This window comes from Lampris incognitus, chromosome 13 (genome assembly GCF_029633865.1).
Source record: "Lampris incognitus isolate fLamInc1 chromosome 13, fLamInc1.hap2, whole genome shotgun sequence".
In the NCBI taxonomy this organism is placed as follows: domain Eukaryota; kingdom Metazoa; phylum Chordata; class Actinopteri; order Lampriformes; family Lampridae; genus Lampris; species Lampris incognitus.
The window spans coordinates 9,376,852-9,397,735 of NC_079223.1; the positions used below are offsets into that span (position 1 = coordinate 9,376,852).

Genomic DNA, 20,884 nt, shown 5'->3' on the forward strand with positions numbered 1-20,884 from the left:
TGCAAATGGAGATCAATACATTGTCTTGAAATAAAGCGTTGTCCTGGTCACAAAAACAGGACTGCACACACGTGTGCACGTGTACACACACAGACAGACATACGATACTCACACATGGCTTTGAAAGTTGTTGCATATTAGCTCAATTAACAAATCATCTCCCTGCTTAATCCAGGCTTCAAACCATCACTGAACTCTTTCTGTCAGCAGTACATTTAGTCGATGGCCTGACTGAAGCCTCGGTGATGATGTGACAGCCTGAATCCAGTTTGGTCCACCCACTCGGCTGATGAAGTGAGACGGGATGAATGAGGTCTTGTCGGGTCATGTTGAGAGAACTCAAAAAAAAAAAGAAGGAAAGAGCTCAAAGGATCGCAGAGATCTTTCTCTGTCAGATCAGGATGAAAAGCATCTACGCTGAAGCTGGCTCCTACTCCAGTGCCATGCAGTTTGTCTTGTCAGTGGCACAAGCGAGGAGGGTATTTGTTTTGTATCGTTTGCTTTCACAAACAGGCTGCTTTGTGCTGGTCTCTCCTCTACAGTCTGGAGGTGGTATAGAAAGTGAAGTCTGTTGAAAGAAATAAAACAGCTGAGTTCAAGAAACTCAGTGAAGATGGGTTGGTGACGGAGACAAAAGATGTTGGTCTTCTATAAAGGTAGTCTTTGTAGAGCGAGGAAAGCTTAAGTGTGCTCGTTTCTCACTGAAGGTCAGGCCTAGCACACTCCCTGGCCGTCTTCACTTTATCTCATCTCTTTTTATGACTAACAGAATAGAATTTCAGACGATGGGCTCGGCGATTTTGAGAGCATAGTATATAATTCACAATTGCTATGATATGAATTATAGGGCATGCTGCTTTCCTTCCTAGGTTCTTCTAGGTTCCTAAAAGCCAAACCATAAAACACCTAAAGTTTGAATTACATCCTACTAGAACTGAATTAGTTTTTACTACGGAAGCGCCTGTCACATGGACTTTTACTAACAGCATTCATTATTTTAACCCAGTAAGAATTTACTATGTCAATGTTTTTGAGGTTCAGACAAAAGAACAAACACAAACAAATTCATCCATCCATTATCCAAACCGCTTATCCTGCTCTCAGGGTCGCAGGGATTCTGGAGCCTATCCCAGCAGTCATTGGGCGACTGGCGGAGAGACACCCTGGACAGGCCACCAGGCCATCACAGGATTGAGAGACACACACACACCTAGGGACCATTTAGTACAGTCAATTCACCTGACCTGCATGTCTTTGAGCGGTGGGAGGAAACCGGAGCACCCGGAGGAAACCCACGCAGACACAGGGAGAACATGCAAACTCCACACAGAGGACGACCCCCAAAGTTGGACTACCCCGGGGCTCGAACCCAGGACCTTCTTGCTGTGAGACGATCGCGTTAACCACTCCGCCACCGTGCCGCTCCACGAGCAAATTACTTGCTATTTTTCAACTAGCAAAAGCAATCTCAGTAAAATTCACATCTCTGGATTCATGGATTTTTGGAGTCTGGCAGAGTTCTGTGAGACATGTAGCATAGGCTGGCTAGCTCAAGTCAAGTCAATTTTATTTGTACAGCCCATTATCACAAAATTACAAATTTGCCTCAGGGGGCTTTACAGCAACACAACATCCTGTCCTTAGACCCTTGCGTCGGCTAAGGAACAACTCGCTAAAAAAAATCCTTTAACAGGGAGAAAAAATAGGAAGAAACCCCAGGAAGAGCAACAGAGGAGGAATCTCTCCCCTGAGATGGGACAACGTGCAATAGATGTTGTGTATACATAATTTATACAATACAACATTGAAAGAGGATAACGGAATTATAATGGAATTATCAGATATATGAAGAACATGATGAGGAGGATACCAGTGTCCAGATGCCACCGGAACAGCACAGGACCTGAGTCACGTGACCAGCATCACCATGAAAGAAAAAAGGGCACAGGACAATTTTGACCCCAGCACAAACGCATCAGCTACACATATCGCCTTGTGGGGACCCTTACGATGGACGAAGGACATTTTTCTTTTGGAGATGGAAATCTGGCAAGTTGAGGCAATTTACCTCGTATAAGGCAGCATATTACAAGTTATATAAATCTACTCTCTGGCATTAAAGACAACAGGGTGTTATTTCCTATGAAGAGCAACAATTGCGAGTAATGGTAGAAATCAGGTCTCTCAGACCATCCTATGTGTGCATATAGTAAAGGCAGAGGTGTAGTAATTTGAAGGAAATTGGAACAATTACTTATCCCTAATCACGGCCCTTTATAAATACACAAATACCAGCTGGCAGAAACTATATCACAATAATTCTGCCTGTAACAAATATTTACTTTGAACTGTGCTTTAGAGAGCCCTCTAAATCAAGAGACAGTGTACATGAAATAGGAAAAGAACTGGAGTTGGTCCCCGGGCGCAGCACGAAGACGGCAGCCCGCTGCTCCTAGCTACGCGGATCACAGCTAGGATGGGTTAATTTGCAGTAAATGAATTTCCCCAAGGGGATTAATAAAGGAAAGTTAATTAATAAAAAGAAAGAGGCTTTCAAGGCATCCATTTAACTTTTGGTCAAAAGTGGGAGGTGTGTGATCGGTATCACAGCACAACTTGTCACCAAAGCAACAGCGGAGCCATCCTGTATCGGTAGCCAACTATAGGCTACCTTAAGCAGGGAAAGGGAATTCACTTTAAACTTTCAAAATGCACAAGTTAGGGCAACTGACCAGCACAAAAAGGCTTAAAAGGTCATGTGCAGGCTTGCATGTGTGGACTGATCAGTGAAGCCTTTCAACGTCTGCAGTGTCTTATCCTAGAGAAATCATTCCTGTTCTGACTGAGGTTTACCCCCTCAGATGAGAGGACCCACGCTGCTGAAAAACTCTATTGCTGTATCCCTCAGATTACAATTGATGTCCATTAAAGCATTTATGAAACACTCTGTCTGTGGTGCTCATATAACTGATGGAGAGTGCCTTTTATCCAAAAACTGTGAACAAATCAAATCCTACGACTTTGTAAAGGGTACATTTTCATTTTGGCACCCTGGAGAGAGAGAGACTGTTAACAGTGATTAAAAAGTAGGAACAATTTCCATTGATTTTTTTTTTTTTAGGTGAAGACACGGGTTTCGACAATATCTTGCATTCAAGATACTGCCTGAGACTGAAGAGATTAATTTCAAAGTGGTGCTGGGCTGTATTTTAAACCGTGCTAACATCACAACATTGCATAATTCTGACAGGGAAGTGAAATTAGAAGAAGATAGCCACTTTATTTTGTCATTGCAGTTTCTTACAACGAATTTGTCCTCTGCATTTAACCCATCCTATTGTATAAGAGCAGTGGGCAGCTGCAGCACCCGGGGATCAACTCCAGTACTTCTTTCCATCGCCTTGCTCAGGGGCACAGGCAGGAGTATTAACCCTAACATGCATGTCTTTTTGATGGCTGGAGGAAACCCGCGCAGACACAGGGAGAACATGCAAACTCCACACAGAAATGACCTGGGACGGCCTGGGGTTCAAACCCACGAACTTCTTGCTGTGAGGCAACAGTGCTAACCACTGGGACACTGTGCCGCCCACCTGTCTACTTTTTTTTCTTTTTACACTCCATCTTGTACTCAGCCAGTGTGGAGTCCTATAAGCAACGGACAAGCCAAACTTCCTGGTCTTACTGCATAACTATGATGGCTGAGCAGGAACTGGCTCCTGGTGCACCATCAAAGTTAATAAATAGTAATTCAGTGCTCCAGGCGAGGAGAACTCAGGTGTATACTGGGGACCACTCCACAGGACGGCAGCTTCCTAACAGCCTTTGCTGAATTACAAAATAGGAAACAGTGCAAAAAGGAGGTGAGAAAACAGGGTGTGAGAATTGGCAGTTCTGTTTTAATATACATGTGTTTGAAAGGAAACAGGTAACCTTTGCTGTTGCGTGAGATTGGGGGATTTCAACAGACACTGGGTGAAAAGCAAAGAGCTCCACACCGGGGTCTCACTGGGAAAAGAGGGTGGGTGTGCAGAAATCTTTTGGGACACTTAATCAATTTGAAAATGACACATGGTTTATTACACCATTTCAAGATTGAGGGATGCTGTGAAATGATAATAACAATACAGAAACATGGGTTTATCCGAAACTCCCTAAAAATGGGGGGAAGCCAGCAATTCACTATTCAATGCAATGCTGGCATGGTGACGCACAAATTTAGTCGGGTTGAAACCGGAAAGGGAGCCCACCAATATGGAATCCATGGTGAAAACAAGTGAAATAAACAGCATTATGTAGGACCAGAGAGGCAATATCAGAGATTGCCCTGGGAGAATGTAATGGAAAAGGACTTGTCCTGTCGCAGCCCCTCATAGTGATAGAATGCCACATGCTCCCTTCTGACAGTGTGATATTGGTTTGACTCAAGCTTGATGAATGTATCAGCCATAAGTCAGACAAACCCCATACCCTTCCTGAGAGTGTGCCTTCTTAGATGCTAATGCTGAGGTATAGAGAGAGACATCGTGTAATAGAAACAGGACCATTGTCTGAAATAGGTTTATGGAAAGCAGGCAGCCCTATTCCAATCCCAGCTATTATGTTAAAGGGAATGTTATTACTCTTTGAGTGTAGATGCGTCTCTCTTTGGAAAATATCATGGGCCGTTAGCTGATGTGACTTTGCGGCGCCTCCTGTGGATCTTCCTGGTGCTCCTGACTGAAGGTTAAGAGGAAGGGAAGAGGAATTTAAAGGGCCAGCGAAGAAGAAGAAAGAGGATGACTTCTCTCATGGCAGGTGTTAACCCATCCCAGGCCGCCCGCCTCGCTGCCAGGGTCAAGCAATTAATGCTGCCCTGCCCCAACTGGCTCAGACAGCTGGTGGAAATAAAAGGCTCTCACTTGGCCGGGGAACCTTGAACTAGGTGGTGAGGAGACAGCTCTGATGGAGGTTCACACTGGGGTCAGGGTAACAACGTGGTTAGCTGTAACAAACGCCAGGAAAACAAGGCCGCTTTGCTTAATTATTCAGCAGTGGGCAATAAACACCCTTTATTGTCTCCAGGTCATGTCATTCTTATACACACAGCTTACCATTCGCAAATCTCACCATGTATGTAAAGCTAAGGTCGGAGTGAATTTATAAGGCTGATTTCCAAAAATACTTTAAACAGCGGCATAATTGAGAGTTAGGTTGTGAGAATCTGCTCTTCTTTTTCAATTGTCTTTGTTTCCTTAAACTTAAAGCTTAGTAGCGTAGTTTGTAATACATTAGATTGCATGTGCCAGCTTCGGTCCCAGGAAGCCGATTTCACAAGGATGCTGAACACACGCGGAAACAGCTGCTCACACCTTGTTTGTTGTTCTCGCTGCCAAAGGAGGGGACAGAGTCGGGAAATCACGGATTTCAACTTCATGTTCAGACTGAGAAAATAGTCAATACATTTAGGTATAACTATGGACATTACACCAAAAAGTCTATTTCTTGTAAAACTTAAGCTACCAATCTTACTAGTAGTGTGACTGTCTCCTGTCTTTTTCATTACCCGGCTCTACCATGTAACGGACCTCAGCATCAGGCTGTTTCTTTGAAGCCCTGTTGAGTTACAGCATGTGCCACTCTTAATGTTCCAGCCCTGCCTGCTGTGCCACACCAGATACACTGATGAGCCAAAACATTATGACCACTCACAGGTGAACTGAATACCGTTCATCATCTCCAAACAAGGGCCTGTGTCAAGGTCTGGGTAGATTAGATGGTAAGCGAACGATCAGTTCTCGTTGTCAACATGTTGGATGCAGGAGAAATGGGCAGGAGTAAAGACCTGGGCGACTTTGACAAGGGCTAAATTGTTACGGCCAGACGACTGGGTCAGAGCATCTCTGAAACGGCAAGCCTTGTGGGTTGCTCCCGGTCAGCAGTGGCGAGTACCTACCAACGGTGGTCCAAGGAGGGACAAACCACAAACTGGTGGCAGCGTGTTGGGCGCCTAAGGCTCATCAATGTGCGAGGGCAACGAAGGCTATCCCATCTGGTCCGACCCGACAGATGGTCTACTGTGGCACAAGTCACAGAACATTTGAATGATGGTTACGGGAGGAATGTGTTACAACACACAGTGCATTGCACCCTGCTGCTTATGGCTGGAGACCGATCAGCGTGCCATGATGACCCCTGTCTACCATCGAAAGCACCTACAATGGGCACACAAGCATTGGAACTGGACCTTGAAGCAGTGGAAGAAGGTAGCCTGGTCCGTTGAGTCCCGTTTTCTTTTAGATCATGTGGATGGCTGTGTATGTGAGTGCTGTTTACTTTGGGAACTGATGGCACCAGGATGCACTGTGGGAACATGACAAGCCGGTGGAGGGAATGTGATACTCTGGGTATTGTTCTGCTGGGAAACCCTGGGTCCGGCCATTCATGTAGATGTCAATTTGACACATGCCACCTACCTAAACATCATTGCAGACCAGATACACCCTTTCATGGCAATTGAATTCCCTGATGGCAGTGGCCTCTCTCAGCACGATAATGTGCCCTGCCACATTGCTCAGGAATGGTTCTAGGAACATGATGGTTCAAGTGTTGTTCAAGGTGTCGCACTGGCCTCCAAATTCTCCAGATCTCAATTCAATTGAGCATCTGTGGGGTGTGTTGGACCGGCAAGTCCAATCCACGGCGGCTCCACCTAGCAACTTACAGGACTTGAAGGATCTGCTGCTAATGTTTTGGTGCCAAATGCCAAATGCCACCTTCGGGGGTCTTGTCGAGTCCATACCTCAGCGGGTCAGTGTTGTTTTGGAAGCACACGGAGGACCAACAGCTTATTAGGTAGGTGGCCATTATGTTTTGGCTCATCAGTTCCCTATGATCAGCACTGTGGAGATGAAGCAGCCACACAGCAAAACACTGACATCAATTAAAGGGTTGGGAGGCTGAATAAGTGAAAATGCTGTTGGAGAATACTGCCCAGCTCTAATAACTCTTTGGAGTTCAGTTTGTATCAAGCTGAACCACAGGTTCTTCAACATTTTAGCTGATGCATGAATAGCATTTACTCATTTTTGCACTGACTCAGTTGGACATCACCAAAAATATGAACATCTTCATTTTGGTATATGATTGATACAAAATCACAAAGCTTAATGGAAACTGATGCTTGGGTTGTACTGAGACTTTAGTTGAATTCAAATGAAATCCAAAAATTCAGATTTGAGATTAAGTTTGTGACAGATATTAGAGAGTCCTAGAGAACAACCCGAGCAATGTTTCTGTTTCTGTGCAGCCAGTTCAATTCTAATTTAAAACCATGACACTCCTTGTAAGTAAAGCCTATTGACTTAATGAGGATGTGCTTGACATGACAAATGCAAACCTCAGACCTTTGTTTTCTCGCTGCAAGCTATAGTATTGGCTACAACCTTGAGCAAAAAAAATAAAAAAAAAAAATAAAAAGCGCCCCGATCAAGTAATTTATGCCTAGAAATAAAACATTGACTTTCAAATGCACCATCGCCCGCAGCCAGGCTTTGAGGCTGATTTGATCCCCTTCTCAGATGGCAAGAGATATTCCCCATTCCCCCCAATCACATGCCAGAGTCCCTGCAATCACACAGCCACAGCTACAGTAATCACTGCGGTGGTCTCCTCCCCTCCTCCCTGAACCCCACCCTAAAGCCAACAGCGCCAGAAACCCCGGGAAATCCTGCTCATGCTTGTTAATAACAGACAAACTGTACCTTGGATTGCTAGGGTGCCGTGAAATACTCTGTATGTAAGTGTTAACTGCTGCCCCACTATAGGCTCTCCAAGCTTGTGTTCAGTGTACCAAAATGCAGTCACCCGTGATAAAATGTAATATGTGCTTGGGTATAAAGCCTACTATCAAGGCCCTTTTTTCCCTTCACTGCAGGATTATGAAGCCAGTGTTACAACCAAGAGAGGATTTGCTCTATAAGCATCGTTTTTAAAATAGAACACATAGAGGGCAAATTGTTGCTCAACATGGCTTTTTGGTCTATCTGTGAACGTGAAGCTATTTTACAAGGCTGAAGGACACATAACATTTTGACCTTATATGTATGACTTCAAAATGTTGTCTGTTGCACGATACTCGGTACACAGAAAATTGTAAACGGCAGTAAGTGACTATGGATCTGAATATGCCAGATATGACAACAACATATGTTGCTGCATTGTACATGAGATCTGCTTCATATACAGTAACTGACCTACAGCGTAGTTTTCCTCTGGCTGTTACCAGGAAGAACTGACTCAGTACAACTGAGATGCCAGCCAAGGTTATTTTTGTGTCCTGTGTTTTATGGATTAATATAAACCCCGGTGAGTGAGAGGTGAGTGGAGTGGTCATTAGGTTTTTCATCCTGTATCTGTTTCTGCAGGCTGTAGATAGAGTGTGTAATTAATAGCTGCGATGAATGCTCTGATGACAACGTGTCCAGTTGCTTGTCTGACCTCGCACTGTGGTCCTAAAATGAGCTATGCTAAGTGGCGTATACTAACCCCTCCTGCCCCACACACACATACACACACGCCTGCACATCTCTGTAGTTAAGGTCCCCATGCTTCAGCATGGTGCAGTGCAGTGTAAAATTGTGCTTGAACAGAGTGAATGAGTTGACTGGGGTTTGATGGGCCCCCTGTCCTCGCCTGTACCAGTAGCGCGACCCATTCGGGTGTTATCACATGGTGCCAGCCTACCGCTATCTGCACTATACTAAATCAATTAGCATGTCATTAAGATAGCTTGTTCCAATACAGTAGCCAAGGAGGGGGGACTACAGTATCTGTATGGATGGAGGAAGCTAAACCCTGTGGGCATCCTATCTCAGTGTTCATGTGTTAGTGCACGGCGGGCCTTATCTATAGGTGAGCTGCATGTGTACATGTGGAAACATCTGGGGAAGGGGCACTTAAAGTCCCCCTCCAGTCAGGTTTTAAGACATACAAAATGCTCTGCTTGATATAATAAATTGTCTGATGTGTTTTTTTCTGCAGAATAAGTTCAATTATCTTGCTAAAATCCTGAAAATCACATCTAATTAAAAAAAAAGAATCTATGAATATGCAAATTATCCCCGCCCTCATTCAATTATCCCCTACCCCCCATCCCCCCGCCTGCAGTGAATATACCTGCTTACTGTCATCAACTCTGCTCATCAAACACAGGAACCTCTGCTTGTTTTCTGTTTTGCTTGCTACTTACTGTACATAACACAATGCCAACTGGTAATGCAGGAGTAATCAGCCGTATATGTTTGAACCGGAAACTGATTCCAAAGATGAGAAGAGCAAATTGGACAGGGTCGCGTTAGCACCAGTGGGGAGGAGGACACACCTGAGGTGAGCCGGCATGACTGTGGAGCCTTTATACCCTCCGCTGGCTGCTGAGCCACCGGTTCGCTCTCTTCAGCCAACATGGTAAGCGGAGCCTCACCACTACTGCCCCACCGGGCGGAGGCGAATGTACCAGAAGAACAAGACAGACGAGAGAGATGGCAGGCTGGTGTGGAAGGAGAGAGAGAGAGAGAGAGACGGCGGGAGAGCCTGAGTGGGCCGATGCCGTGGGGAAGTGCTGGGCCATGGGCATGGGATCAAGGGAGATGCCGCATGTGCCACAGACAGCAAAGTGCACTGGGCGGGGCCACTGCCGGTTCAGTGCCACCGCGAGGAAGCGGAGCCGGAGAAGGGAGGAAGGAGCGCGTGATGCACCTGGGAAACACTGGGAAGCTCTCCGTGCCAGCCAGATCTGTGGCCGGCTCTTCATTTCTGTATGTGTCATAATAAATATATCTGTGACTGACTATCTGTGTTCGTCCCTCTGTCCAAACCCCTTGTTGCAACAGATTTGCGGCAGCCCTGTACAAGTGGCTGTATCAGAATGGTAATGCATTTTTGTTGTAGGTATGTGAGCCTGATGTCTAAATAAATTCCAACCATTTCAGCTGTATAGTGGGATTTTTTTGGTAGAGCATGGAAGGAAGCTCCAGTGTCCTGTTTACATGCAAAAACTGCACACTCCACCATGTTTGCTGTCAAAACGTTCACTATGCTAATGCTAACTCGCTCTCTGTCCTGACAAGTCTGCTCTGTGCAGGAAGTTCCAGGTTTCTTTGCTTGCCCCACATTTGCATACTAGACAGCGATTGGCTCTTGGATTTGTGACATACCAAATCTAGCTTGCGCGGGATACGTTTGAATCTCAGATTTTAGGGACGTGTGCAGACAGTAGGGGAATGTGAAGACGTCGCTCCAGTGAAAAACTGCACAGACACAAGTCAGTATAGTCAGGTCAGACATTTTGAGGGACACAAACACAAGAAAAACAGATTTTTGGAGGGGTACTTTAAGAAAAGTGCTTCCTCAACAGCCCTAAGTGAAGTTAACAAACAAAAACAGTGACGCTGGTCTAAAAGTATATATTTAATGTATGGACCATTGCTTGTTAGTAGTCCCTCTAATCCTCACTAACAGCCATAGCTATTGGAATTAAACCTATTCTGAAAAGAACAATGCACGTGTTTGAATAAAACAAAATACAACCTTTGCATTTGAAAGAGAGCTGTAACCTATTAACATGAACAGCGTTTCAATTAATTGGCTCTTTCTTTTGGTGGGAGATGCAATCAGGCCTATAAACAGTATTTTGAAATTCTTTTCACTCAGAGTGGGGCTACACCAAATCATTTCATATTCATCCCTTTCAAAACAGAAAATCCAAGCTACCTAACATCAGTGCGTGGGGTGATCATTCTGCAATTACAGAAGAAAAGCAACATCTCTGTGTCTCGATGGGAAGTGATGTAGAAAAGATATGCTTTAACCCACTTGTGTGTGTATACGAGGACTCCTCTCCGAAGGCGAGAGTTCAACCGCACCATTCAGATAAAAAGTAGAAAATACTGCAACAGGACAAAGTATTTTTTTTTTAACTTTGTAAGCACTAGTGCTTATTCAGCACTGCTTTTTTTCCTCTCTTCGCAGATTAGAAGGGAGGCAGAGTCCAACAATGTTCCAATTACAAAATAGCTTTCACTACTGCCAAATCTGAAATCGGATCCATATCGTCTTAAATCTGTTTGAACATTAAAAATTGTTCAACTACACCAACCTGGGGTCAAAGAAATCAAAAAGTACACATCATATTATCCAGAATGAAGCAGATAATAAAATCCTTAGATCATAAAAGGCATAAAATTCTGGCTCTACTGCCTTGGGCCAGTTGACTCTCACTAATGTATCAGACTACATGATACGCATTAGCGTCGGTGTCAGGGAAGTTCTTCTCTGGCAGGGGAAACTGTTAGGGGATCCGCTCTCCCCAGCTGCATCACGGTGTGAGGAGTTGATACGGAGGCCAAGTCTGCAGGTGTTTAAACAGACAGCAGGTAAAGAGCGTGAAACCCTCCTGGGCCCCGAGGTCAGAGTGTTCCTCTGCATCCACATGCTGAAGTGTAGCAGAATGTTTAGTCATGCCACGGATCAGACCATCGCCCCGATGCTCTCTGTCACAGCCACCAACTCAAAGCAGCAAGACGCTGACTTCAAAAGACGGGAACAGGCTTTGAACGTCGTGCCAGTTGCACAAACCATCAGCGGCACTCAGGCGTCCGTCCAGAAGACACGCGCAGCTCAAACCTGTGTTCCTCTCACTTTTAGATGCAGAATTTTTTTTTGATCCCCCCCTTTTCCCCCCCAATTGTCAATTGTACCCGTCCAATTGTACCCCACTCCTCCGAGCTGTCCCAGTCGCTGCTCCGCCCCCTCTGACAATCCGGGGAGGGCTGCAGACTACCACTTCTCCTCCGATACACGTGGAGTCACCAGCCGCTTCCTTTTTACCTGACAGTGAGGAGTTTCACCAGGGGGACGTAGCGCGTGGGCGGATCACGGTATTCTCCCCAGTTCGCCCTCCCCCCTCGAACAGGTGCCCCGACCGACCAGAGGAGGCGCTAGTGCAGCGACCAAGAAACATACCCACATCCGGCTTCCCACCAGCAGATACGGCCAGTTGTGTCTGTAGGGACACCCGACCAAGCCGGAGGTAATACGGGGATTCAAACCAGCGATCCCTGTGTTGGTAGACAATGGAATAGTCCGCTACACTACCTGGACGCCATTTAGATGCAGACTTGGCAGAGCCCACTGACTAGATACTAGACCAGCGTTTCTCAAACCTCTCCTGGAGGAGCGTTGTCCTGCATGTTTTAGATCTCTCCCTGCTCCAACACAGCTGATTCAAATGATCAACTCGTTATGAGCTCCTGAAGCTGCCTAATAACAAAACTGATAATTTAAATCAGCTGTGTTGGAGCAGGGAGAGATCTAAAACATGCAGGACAAGTGCTCCTCCAGGAGAGGTTTGAGAAACGCTGTACTAGACAATGCAATAAATAAATAAATAAAATGGGCAGAAAGCCAAGACATGGAAAGGGCATGATAGCACCCCTGCATGTTACGTAAAGAGCAGTTCAGCCTCGTCTCAACTGCCACATGTAGACACACCTGAATAAGGAGCACATATGTGACTCACTGTCTGTCTGTTTGTCAGATAAACCTGTCACAACATAGAAAATCAAAATCATATTAGGCAAAGGTGAGGCACACAATATAGCTATGATAACGCCGACCATCCATCTTGTTTGGCCAAATGACAACGAGCACCTTCCTGCTGTCAGGTTATAGCTCCATCAGCCGAACCCCAGACAGCTGACTAAACTGATTTCCTCCTGCGCATAAGTACACAATCATACAAAACACATATTTATTTCTATTAGTCGCTCGACATATATCAAGATTGACTGTGATTCACCACACCCACCACTCGATATGGGATTTATTATCTGAAGGTGGGGATGGGGGTGGTGGTGGTGGTGGTGGTGGGGGTCCATAATGACAAATGGTTAGTAAAAAGGAAATCCACAGAACAGAAAAAAAGGATGTAAACACCTGGTTTGGGGCCAGTCACTGGCTCACCGGAGTGCTTAAAGCTAAAGCCCTACACAGAGTGATGTCTGAAAGGTGAAATCTCTACACATCAATTTCGCCCTGAGCAGCGCAGTGCCGCAGAGCTTATTACAGACTCCCGATCTGTCTCGAGTGCTCAGACTGTGTCAGTAATGCCTCGCTGCTAGGCCTTTCGAAATGCTTCATTAAAAACACTGGCCATCCACAGCCGCTCTGTGGCAGCCAAATAAAGTGTCACACTCCATTTTTCATCCACAGATTAAACTAATGTAAGCTTGAATTAAACCAAATTACATCCTAGAATGAGAAATAAACCCGAGCCAGACAAGTCTAAGGGGGTGTGGACCCTCGGCGGGGGGAGGTGGAAGGGGAGCGGAGGGCCTCCAACATCCCATGAGGAGCGGGCTGCACTGGACTGTCACTGCCCCTCGGTCTGCAAAGCTCTTCTGCATGTTTTACCAAAGGAGAAAAAAAAAAGCCATCTACTGTGTTGTTTACACAAAGCCACATATTTCATTTTTGGCTGTGCAGGACTCCTACATTCTTTCATCTGTTGTGATTTGAAGGATCATTGCGACACTCTAGTCTCTCTAGATTAAAGGATCTGCTCTGCCTGACCACAACAAGGCTACTTATCCTCCCACAATGGCTCTCTGTGCTCTTCAGAGTGGATTTCACACAGGCGTCAGGGCCCCTTTGTGTGAGCCGCCAGGGCATCAGGGCTCCCGTGCTGGCCCACGAGATAAACTCGCCACTAATCAATCACTTGCCGTCCTTTTGCTTCCTCTCGGAGACGCACGCTCACAAACTTGACGCAGACACACACCTGCACCCACCAACCCCCCCCCACACACACAGACACAAGGTGGTGTCTACACAGATGCACCACACACGAACACGAGCGATTCATTTTGCTCCTGGCTCTCTTAACAATCCACATAGTCTTCAGACCCTCTTGTGTGTTTGCTTGCCAATGACATTTTGTGTGTGTGCGTGTATGCGTGTATACACACTTCAATCTGTGGAGAATTCAACTCGAAATCGAATTGGAATGTGTGTGTGACTAGAACTTACCACACAATCGGCAGGTCCACTAGCGCCTCAACTTCATAAGACACACACACACACACACACACACACACACACATAGACAATGCTATCATTTTGGAGTGGTGGAATAGAAAAAAGGCGGTAGTTTGTATTCTGGCACCCCGGTGTGTCAGATCCCGGGCCAGGCCATTGTGCTCAGATTCAGCCACAATAGAACACTATCATCCCCGAAGCAAAGGCCTTATCATGGCCCTGAAATGACTCGTCTCTGTGGATACCCTCCACACCGGCTCCGCAGGGCTGATTGCACAGAGCTGGAGGTGAGTGGAGCGAGTAATCTAGTTCCTATTGTCCCTTGCATGATAAACTGGCCCTCGAACCTCTTGTTCTTGCTGCAGATTCCATGTGGGCTCGGTGTAATTTATGATATGCGCTGTTGGGGGGAGGCATTGAACTTTTGTGAGCCCTCTGATAGTACATCATACAACATCTTATTTCACCGTGATTACCCACGAGATGAGAAAGTGAATGGAAAATCAACAATGAGGGGTTTTATGTACGACACCTTATATACAATACATAAAAATACCCCTGCCCCATATTCTGCACGTCTTATTTGACTTATGCTCATCTCACTGTCGGACCAGAACCTGAAAGAAGAGCCAGAGAGAGCACATGGCGGAGCGTGAGATTAAGCATCAGTTATCAGTCATGACGATACTGGGTGTGTCATACCGAGCAAACGCTAAAATTGATTAATTGTTTGAGAAAAGGTCCCAGACGAAGAAGGGAGGCATGCTGGTTAATGTTAAGGTTTCCAGATCAGCGTTAATGCCGCTCCCTGGAGCATCATCATGCAGACTCCTCTTGTACAAACACAAGTAAATTATGAAATGCTATCAGAGTTATAATAGGCTTTGTTATTGCTCTTCGATATCAACAGCCCAAGTGAAATTACTTGTGGGAGGAACGATTATCAGCCACAGACCTCGTCTTCCCGCTCTCTTGGGCTACACCAAAATTGAATATAAGCTTATTGTAACTGAATGTACTGGAAACTAGTGAGGCGACATCCGTCCTCGGTGTATCTTGTCCAGTGGAAGGTTTTCTAATCTTAGCGAAACACGGCTCTTCTTCTGGGTAATATAACAAAACATCTGATTCACCCTGATCTTCCTAAAAGTTTACCCGCTTTCGGTCTTGTCGCAGTTTTAAAACCCGTCTCTTCCTCTTTTGGAACTTTGCCGGACACCGTAGAGGACCCTGGACTTCCACGTCTCCACATGAACCTTTTACAGTGTGACCCACCCACATCAGGGACGGCAGTCAGTCAACACATCACATATTGTCGGCAGCCATACCAACATGTACCCTGGCTCTGCCAAATGATGGAAGCTAAGCAGGTAGGGGCTTGGTTAGTACTTGGATGGGAGACCTCCTGGGAAAACCGAGTTGCTGCTGGAAGTTGTGTTGGTGGGCCAGTAGGGGGCAGTCTTCTGTCTGGTCCTAATAAAAACAACAAAAATCAAGCCCCAGTGCAGTGACAGGGGCACTGTGCTGTAGGAGATGCCGTCCTTCGGATGAGACGTTAAACTGAGGTCCTGTCTCACTGTGGTCATTAAAAATCCCATGGCACTCATCACAAAGAGTAGGGGGTCCCCCGGTGTCCTGGTAAAATTCCCAACCTGGCTCTCTCCATCTGACCACCTAATCATCCCCCCATGTAATTGGCTCAATGATTCTTCCCTCTCCACCTCAAGCTGATGTGTGATGAGCGTTCTTGTGCAAAATGGCTGCCGTGCATCACCCAGGTGGTGCTACACATTGGTGGTGGTTGAAGTGAGTTACCCCCTTTAATGCGAAGCGCTCTGGGTGTCTAGAAGCACTATATAAATGTAATGATTATTATTATTATTAAAGTATGCCCTGCCTGCCACCCAATGACTGCTGGGATAGGCTCCAGCCTCCCAACGACCCCGAGAGCAGGATACGTGGTTTGGATAATAGTTGGATGGATTAAAGTATCCCAACACTGTCTTTTCCTCCCGATCACCTCCGTAAAACCGGGTCGTCATACTGGCCGTAGAACAACACCTTCGCACAAGTCAGCTTTGCACATTAGCACTTTTATTTACAGTTGGCAACAAGCAATTTAAAACCCTCTTAACACTCAAGTGCTGACGGAGTCCCACGGTGCACGCTAAGGCGGTCGCCAGGCAAAGGACAAGCACCGCAACCAAGACTCATCTGCGGTGCAGTGGCCCAGAGGCTACGGAGGATCTCTCTGCCTGTCCAAGGCGTCCATGACACCAGCGGAGGGATGTTGTGGCACATCAATCTGGAGGCTTAATTAAGCATCTCATCCCACAAGTGAACGATATAGTATATGCTGGTTTCATCAACCAAGATACCCCCCCCTGTGTTATTATCCATCCCCGGCTTACAAACTGACATGTTCTGTCTCGCTGTAACAAGCTCTCTCCTAATAAATACAGAGCTGTCGTGGTAAAACATTAATGATGATATATAAAATATAATGGCAAGATAAATACTTCACACTTGAGTGCCGTTTACTTACTTTGACGAGCGGCGTTATAAAAGCAAAACGTAACACACTTTAAACTGTGTAAGTGTCGCAACATTTTGACTTGCCAAGCAAAATGGCCACACAACGAGTACAGCGCTGACAACTGTCACCGACACGCTACAGGAAGGAATGAACATTTAGACATCTCCAAACCAGGTTCAAGAAAAACAGACAAGAAATTTTGTTTTTTTGACGCTATTGTTGCAGCTATTGCGGCGTCACAGCACAGAGCATCCTCTGGCCTCCCCAGATTGGATATTGATAGATTATGAGGTTTAATGAGGATGGAACCAGGACTCTACTTTGCTATTCAGCCCACACCTAGAATGCAAGAAGACCATCTATTTGAAGATAATGTAATTTGCACTGCCTTTCAGTTAAAATTGCCACTCTTTTCTGTCTCCCGGCAAATAAACGGTGATGGCGGAATTGATTGGGAAGCATGAATGACTGGGTATTTACAGACTATTTGTACCCTCAGTCCTTGGTAGGCGTTAACATCATTTATCTAATTCAAAACCAATCAGTTTTTTTTTTTTTGGTGTGTGTGTAATGTGTTTATTTTCCTCTAGGCTTCATAGGACGACACGCTCTCCCCGGTGCTCTACCCATTTAAAAAGGCGACAGACCATTTAAAGCCTGATTAGTCTCGGACTGGCTTTTAATTTGATATGCATGCAGACCACAAAACCAAAAGGCTGATCAAGCAAGGCAGGTGGATGTCTGATACAGAAAAAAACACGACAATTAGTGTTGCGTGTTTCTGTGGCCATCAGTTCACCTCCGCTCGGACAAAGTTGGAGAAACTGACGCTGACAAACAGCGCCCCCCCCCCCCCCCCCCACTAATGGACGACCACGCGTTATCCCTGCTCGTCCTACCTTGTCGAGGTTCTCCTCGATCCATCTCTTCACCGTGTTCAGAGCGATGTCAGCTGCGGGCTCGTTGGGAAAGCCTAAAGAAAGGAACACACAGAACACACGTTGTGAGATAAAACAGCGTAGATACAAGCTCCGGCATGTCTGCAATCAGGTCTTCGGTTATATCACCGCCTAACATGGAGCTGATTATTGCTGCTTCTGTCTCTGTGTTGAGACGTATACAACCATCTACACTGCTGTGTCATCATTCATGCCATCCCTTTTTCTCCAAGCCCAGCAAAGCGCTGACGGATCAGCCAGAGAGTGTTAGAGACTATGTGGCTAACTGCTGTATTCATAGTAAAAGCTGTGCCAGCTCAGGAAGTAAACCACCATACTGTATTGATCGCACAAATATGGCCTGAGGGAGGCCAGTCTAAGGAAGACTCTACCTGATGCTGACGTTAAGATATTTACTGTACTTATACAGAGGTTGACAAGAGCTTACACCGAAGTTACAGCAAGCCGTTAAGTATAAATGCTTTTGGGGGCGTCTGGGTAGCGTGGCGGTCTATTCCGTTGCCTCCCAAAATGAGGATCGTCGGTTTGAATCCCCGTGTTACCTCCGGCTTGGTCGGGCGTCCCTACAGATACAATTGGCCGTGTCTGTGGTTGGGAAGCCGGATGTGGGTGTGTGTCCTGGTCGCTGCACTAGCGCCTCCTCTGGTCGGTCGGGGTGCCTGTTTGGGGGGGAGGGGGGACTGGGGGGGAAAGCGTGATCCTCCCACGTGCTATGACAGGGGAAAAGAAGCAGCTGGCGACTTCACGTGTATTCAAATGGCATGTGGTAGTCAACAACCCTCCCGGATTGATAGAGGGGCGGAGCAGCAACTGGGATGGCTCAGAAGAGTGGGGTAATTGGCCAAGTACAATTGGGGAGAAAAAGTGGGAACCCCTCCCCCCCAAAAAAAATGGCGGATGGGGGAATAGTATCATAAAGACTTTTGAAATGCTGGATGTTAATGCTGGGACCCATCGTTGTCCTGGACTGCCCAGGTGTTGTCTCCTCCCTGCTCTTGGCATGTGGGGTGCTTCTCACTGGGGGGCCAGGTGGTGGGTGGGGGGGACACTGACCACATCTGTCTGTGGGTGGGAAGCCGGATGTGGGTATGTGTCCTGGTTGCTGCACTAGCGCCTCCTCTGGTCGGTCGAGGCGCCTGTTCGGGGGGGAGGGGGAACTGGTCCTCCAAAGTGCTACGTCCCCCTGGTGAAACCCCTCACTGTCAGGTGAAAAGAAGCATTGGTTCAGACTTCCTTTTTTTTGGGGGGGGGGGGGGGGATTTCCCCTTTTTCTCCCCAGTTATATCCGGCCAATTACCCCACTCTTCCGAGCCATCCCGGTCGCTGCTCCATCCTCTCTGCCGATCTGGGGAGGGCTGCAGACTACCACATGCCTCCTCCAATACATGTCGATTCGCCATCCGCTCCTTTTCACCTGACAGTGAGGAGTTTCGCCAGGGGAACGTAGCGTGTGGGAGGATCACGTTATTCCCCCCAGTTCCCCCTCCCCCCAACTGGTCAGAGTAGGCGCTAGTGCAGCGACCAGGACACGGCCAATTGTGTCTGTAGGGACGTCCGACCAAGCCGGAGGTAACACGGGGATTCGAATTGGCGATCCCCGTGTTGGTAGGTAATGGAATAGACCACCACATGACCCGGACGCCATTGGACCAGACTTCCTACAACATATTCTCGACTTCCTACAACACGGATACATCTGCCATTAGCAAAAGCCACTGAAAATCTTCTAGTCCGTTGCAGAGCAGCACGTCTGTAGCTTTGTCCAGAACACTTGGGAGCATGCACAGCTTAAAAGTGCCCTCTGAGCCTCAAGTAAAACTTGATATAAGTGTTTTAAGTGTTCACAGCAAACCGACAGTTTGAAGCTGCCATAGAAAGTTTAATGGTACTACAGCTTTCATAAAAATGGACTAAGAATTATACACGAACATGCTTCTTTTCTGACCCCGGGTGGAAGGTCTGGGATTCAAACTCACAACTTCCCTATAATTCTATACGCTAACCCTTAAGGTCCATATATGAGCATGGGTTTAAACACACAAACACTATGTCTTCTTCTGAAGACAGGGGTCAAGACCTCAATTCCAACCCACATCTACCCATACAAGCACAGTGCCCGTGGTTGTAACTCCTTGCCTGTAACATGGGTCACACACTCAAATACTGCCCCCTTTCCTGGGTCACCGCAAATGATTATAACACTATATGACCTATATGTAACAGCCCTGCAAGTGCTGCAATGACCTCTAACCTTGGAGCTGGAGGCAAGGATAAAAGACCCGGGCTTACAATCCCTCTTTTGTCCCACTTTACCCTCAAGCCAGCTGGTGTCCATGTCGCTTCCCACACAACATTTTCAGAATGTCCCGAACCGAGGCGCTTGACAAGTCTCGCTAGTTGTTTCCTACCGACCCTGTCTGCCTCCATCTGATGTCTCTCTTATTTTATTTTTTTCTCTTTACCCCTCCTCGCCCTTTCCTCTTTTCCCTCCCTCCGTCTGTGACAGCAGCTCTGCCGAGGAGCGGCGAAGAGCTGAAGTGCTGCCGAGCGCTGGCTGAGCTCCGCGACGAGCCCCCGGGTGGAAGGAGGGATGTGAGCAGCATACCAGGCCGGGTGAAAACAGGGTCTGCTGCCACGGCTCTGTTAGGCGGTGTGCAGACAGCACGGTGTCTGCTCGTGCCTCCCGCCCCGCCCCGCGCCAGCTGCCCTGCGAGCCGAGCGCTCACCGTCTCAGCCTGCACGCCGAGTCAGTTTGCCTGACAGCTGACCCCCTTCTGTCTCCCGGAGCAAGTTCACCGGCCCCGTGTTAACACTTCTGATGTGATTCTGTTTGTTTGTCTGATCGCGTCTTCCTGGAGTCTATTTTCCGCCCGTACCCGGATGTGTATGCTAATACTGTGACTCGCGCCATCGAGTCACATCCTCAGACGGATGTGTGAAGGGGGGGGGGCGGTCTGACAACGTGTGCATCCCCTCGAGTTGCAGCCGCTTTTGAAGAGCGCACACAACGGGAGGCGCGTCAGAGAAGGAGGCAAATAAAGGGACGAATAAATAAATAAATCAGTTGGACGGACGGATAAATAAATAACACACGTGGGAGGGTGAGGGGCCTGCCTATGCACGCTCTGTTTGTCGCCTCGTAAGAAAGACAAAGAGAGGCGGCAGGTGTGAGGGACATCAAATCTCAAGGTATGAACAGGTCTCAATCATAAATGATAGAGCTGCTAGGCCTACAGTGGCGGGCGGATAGCGGCGAATACATTTAATCTATTTAGTGTGCCGTTTCTACAAATGCACAATCGACTTTAGCACTATG

General features: G+C 46.9%; 1 protein-coding gene across 2 annotated transcripts in view; it reads right to left on the reverse strand.

Annotated features, from left to right (window-relative positions):
* macrod2 (mono-ADP ribosylhydrolase 2) overlaps positions 1-20,884 on the reverse strand; it is a 622,428-nt gene that overhangs the window by 122,209 nt on the left and 479,335 nt on the right. For both annotated transcript variants that reach the window (XM_056292387.1, XM_056292386.1), the window contains exon 8: positions 17,509-17,582. In XM_056292387.1, the coding sequence (XP_056148362.1) occupies positions 17,509-17,582 (74 nt within the window). The remainder of the gene's footprint in view (positions 1-17,508; positions 17,583-20,884) is intronic.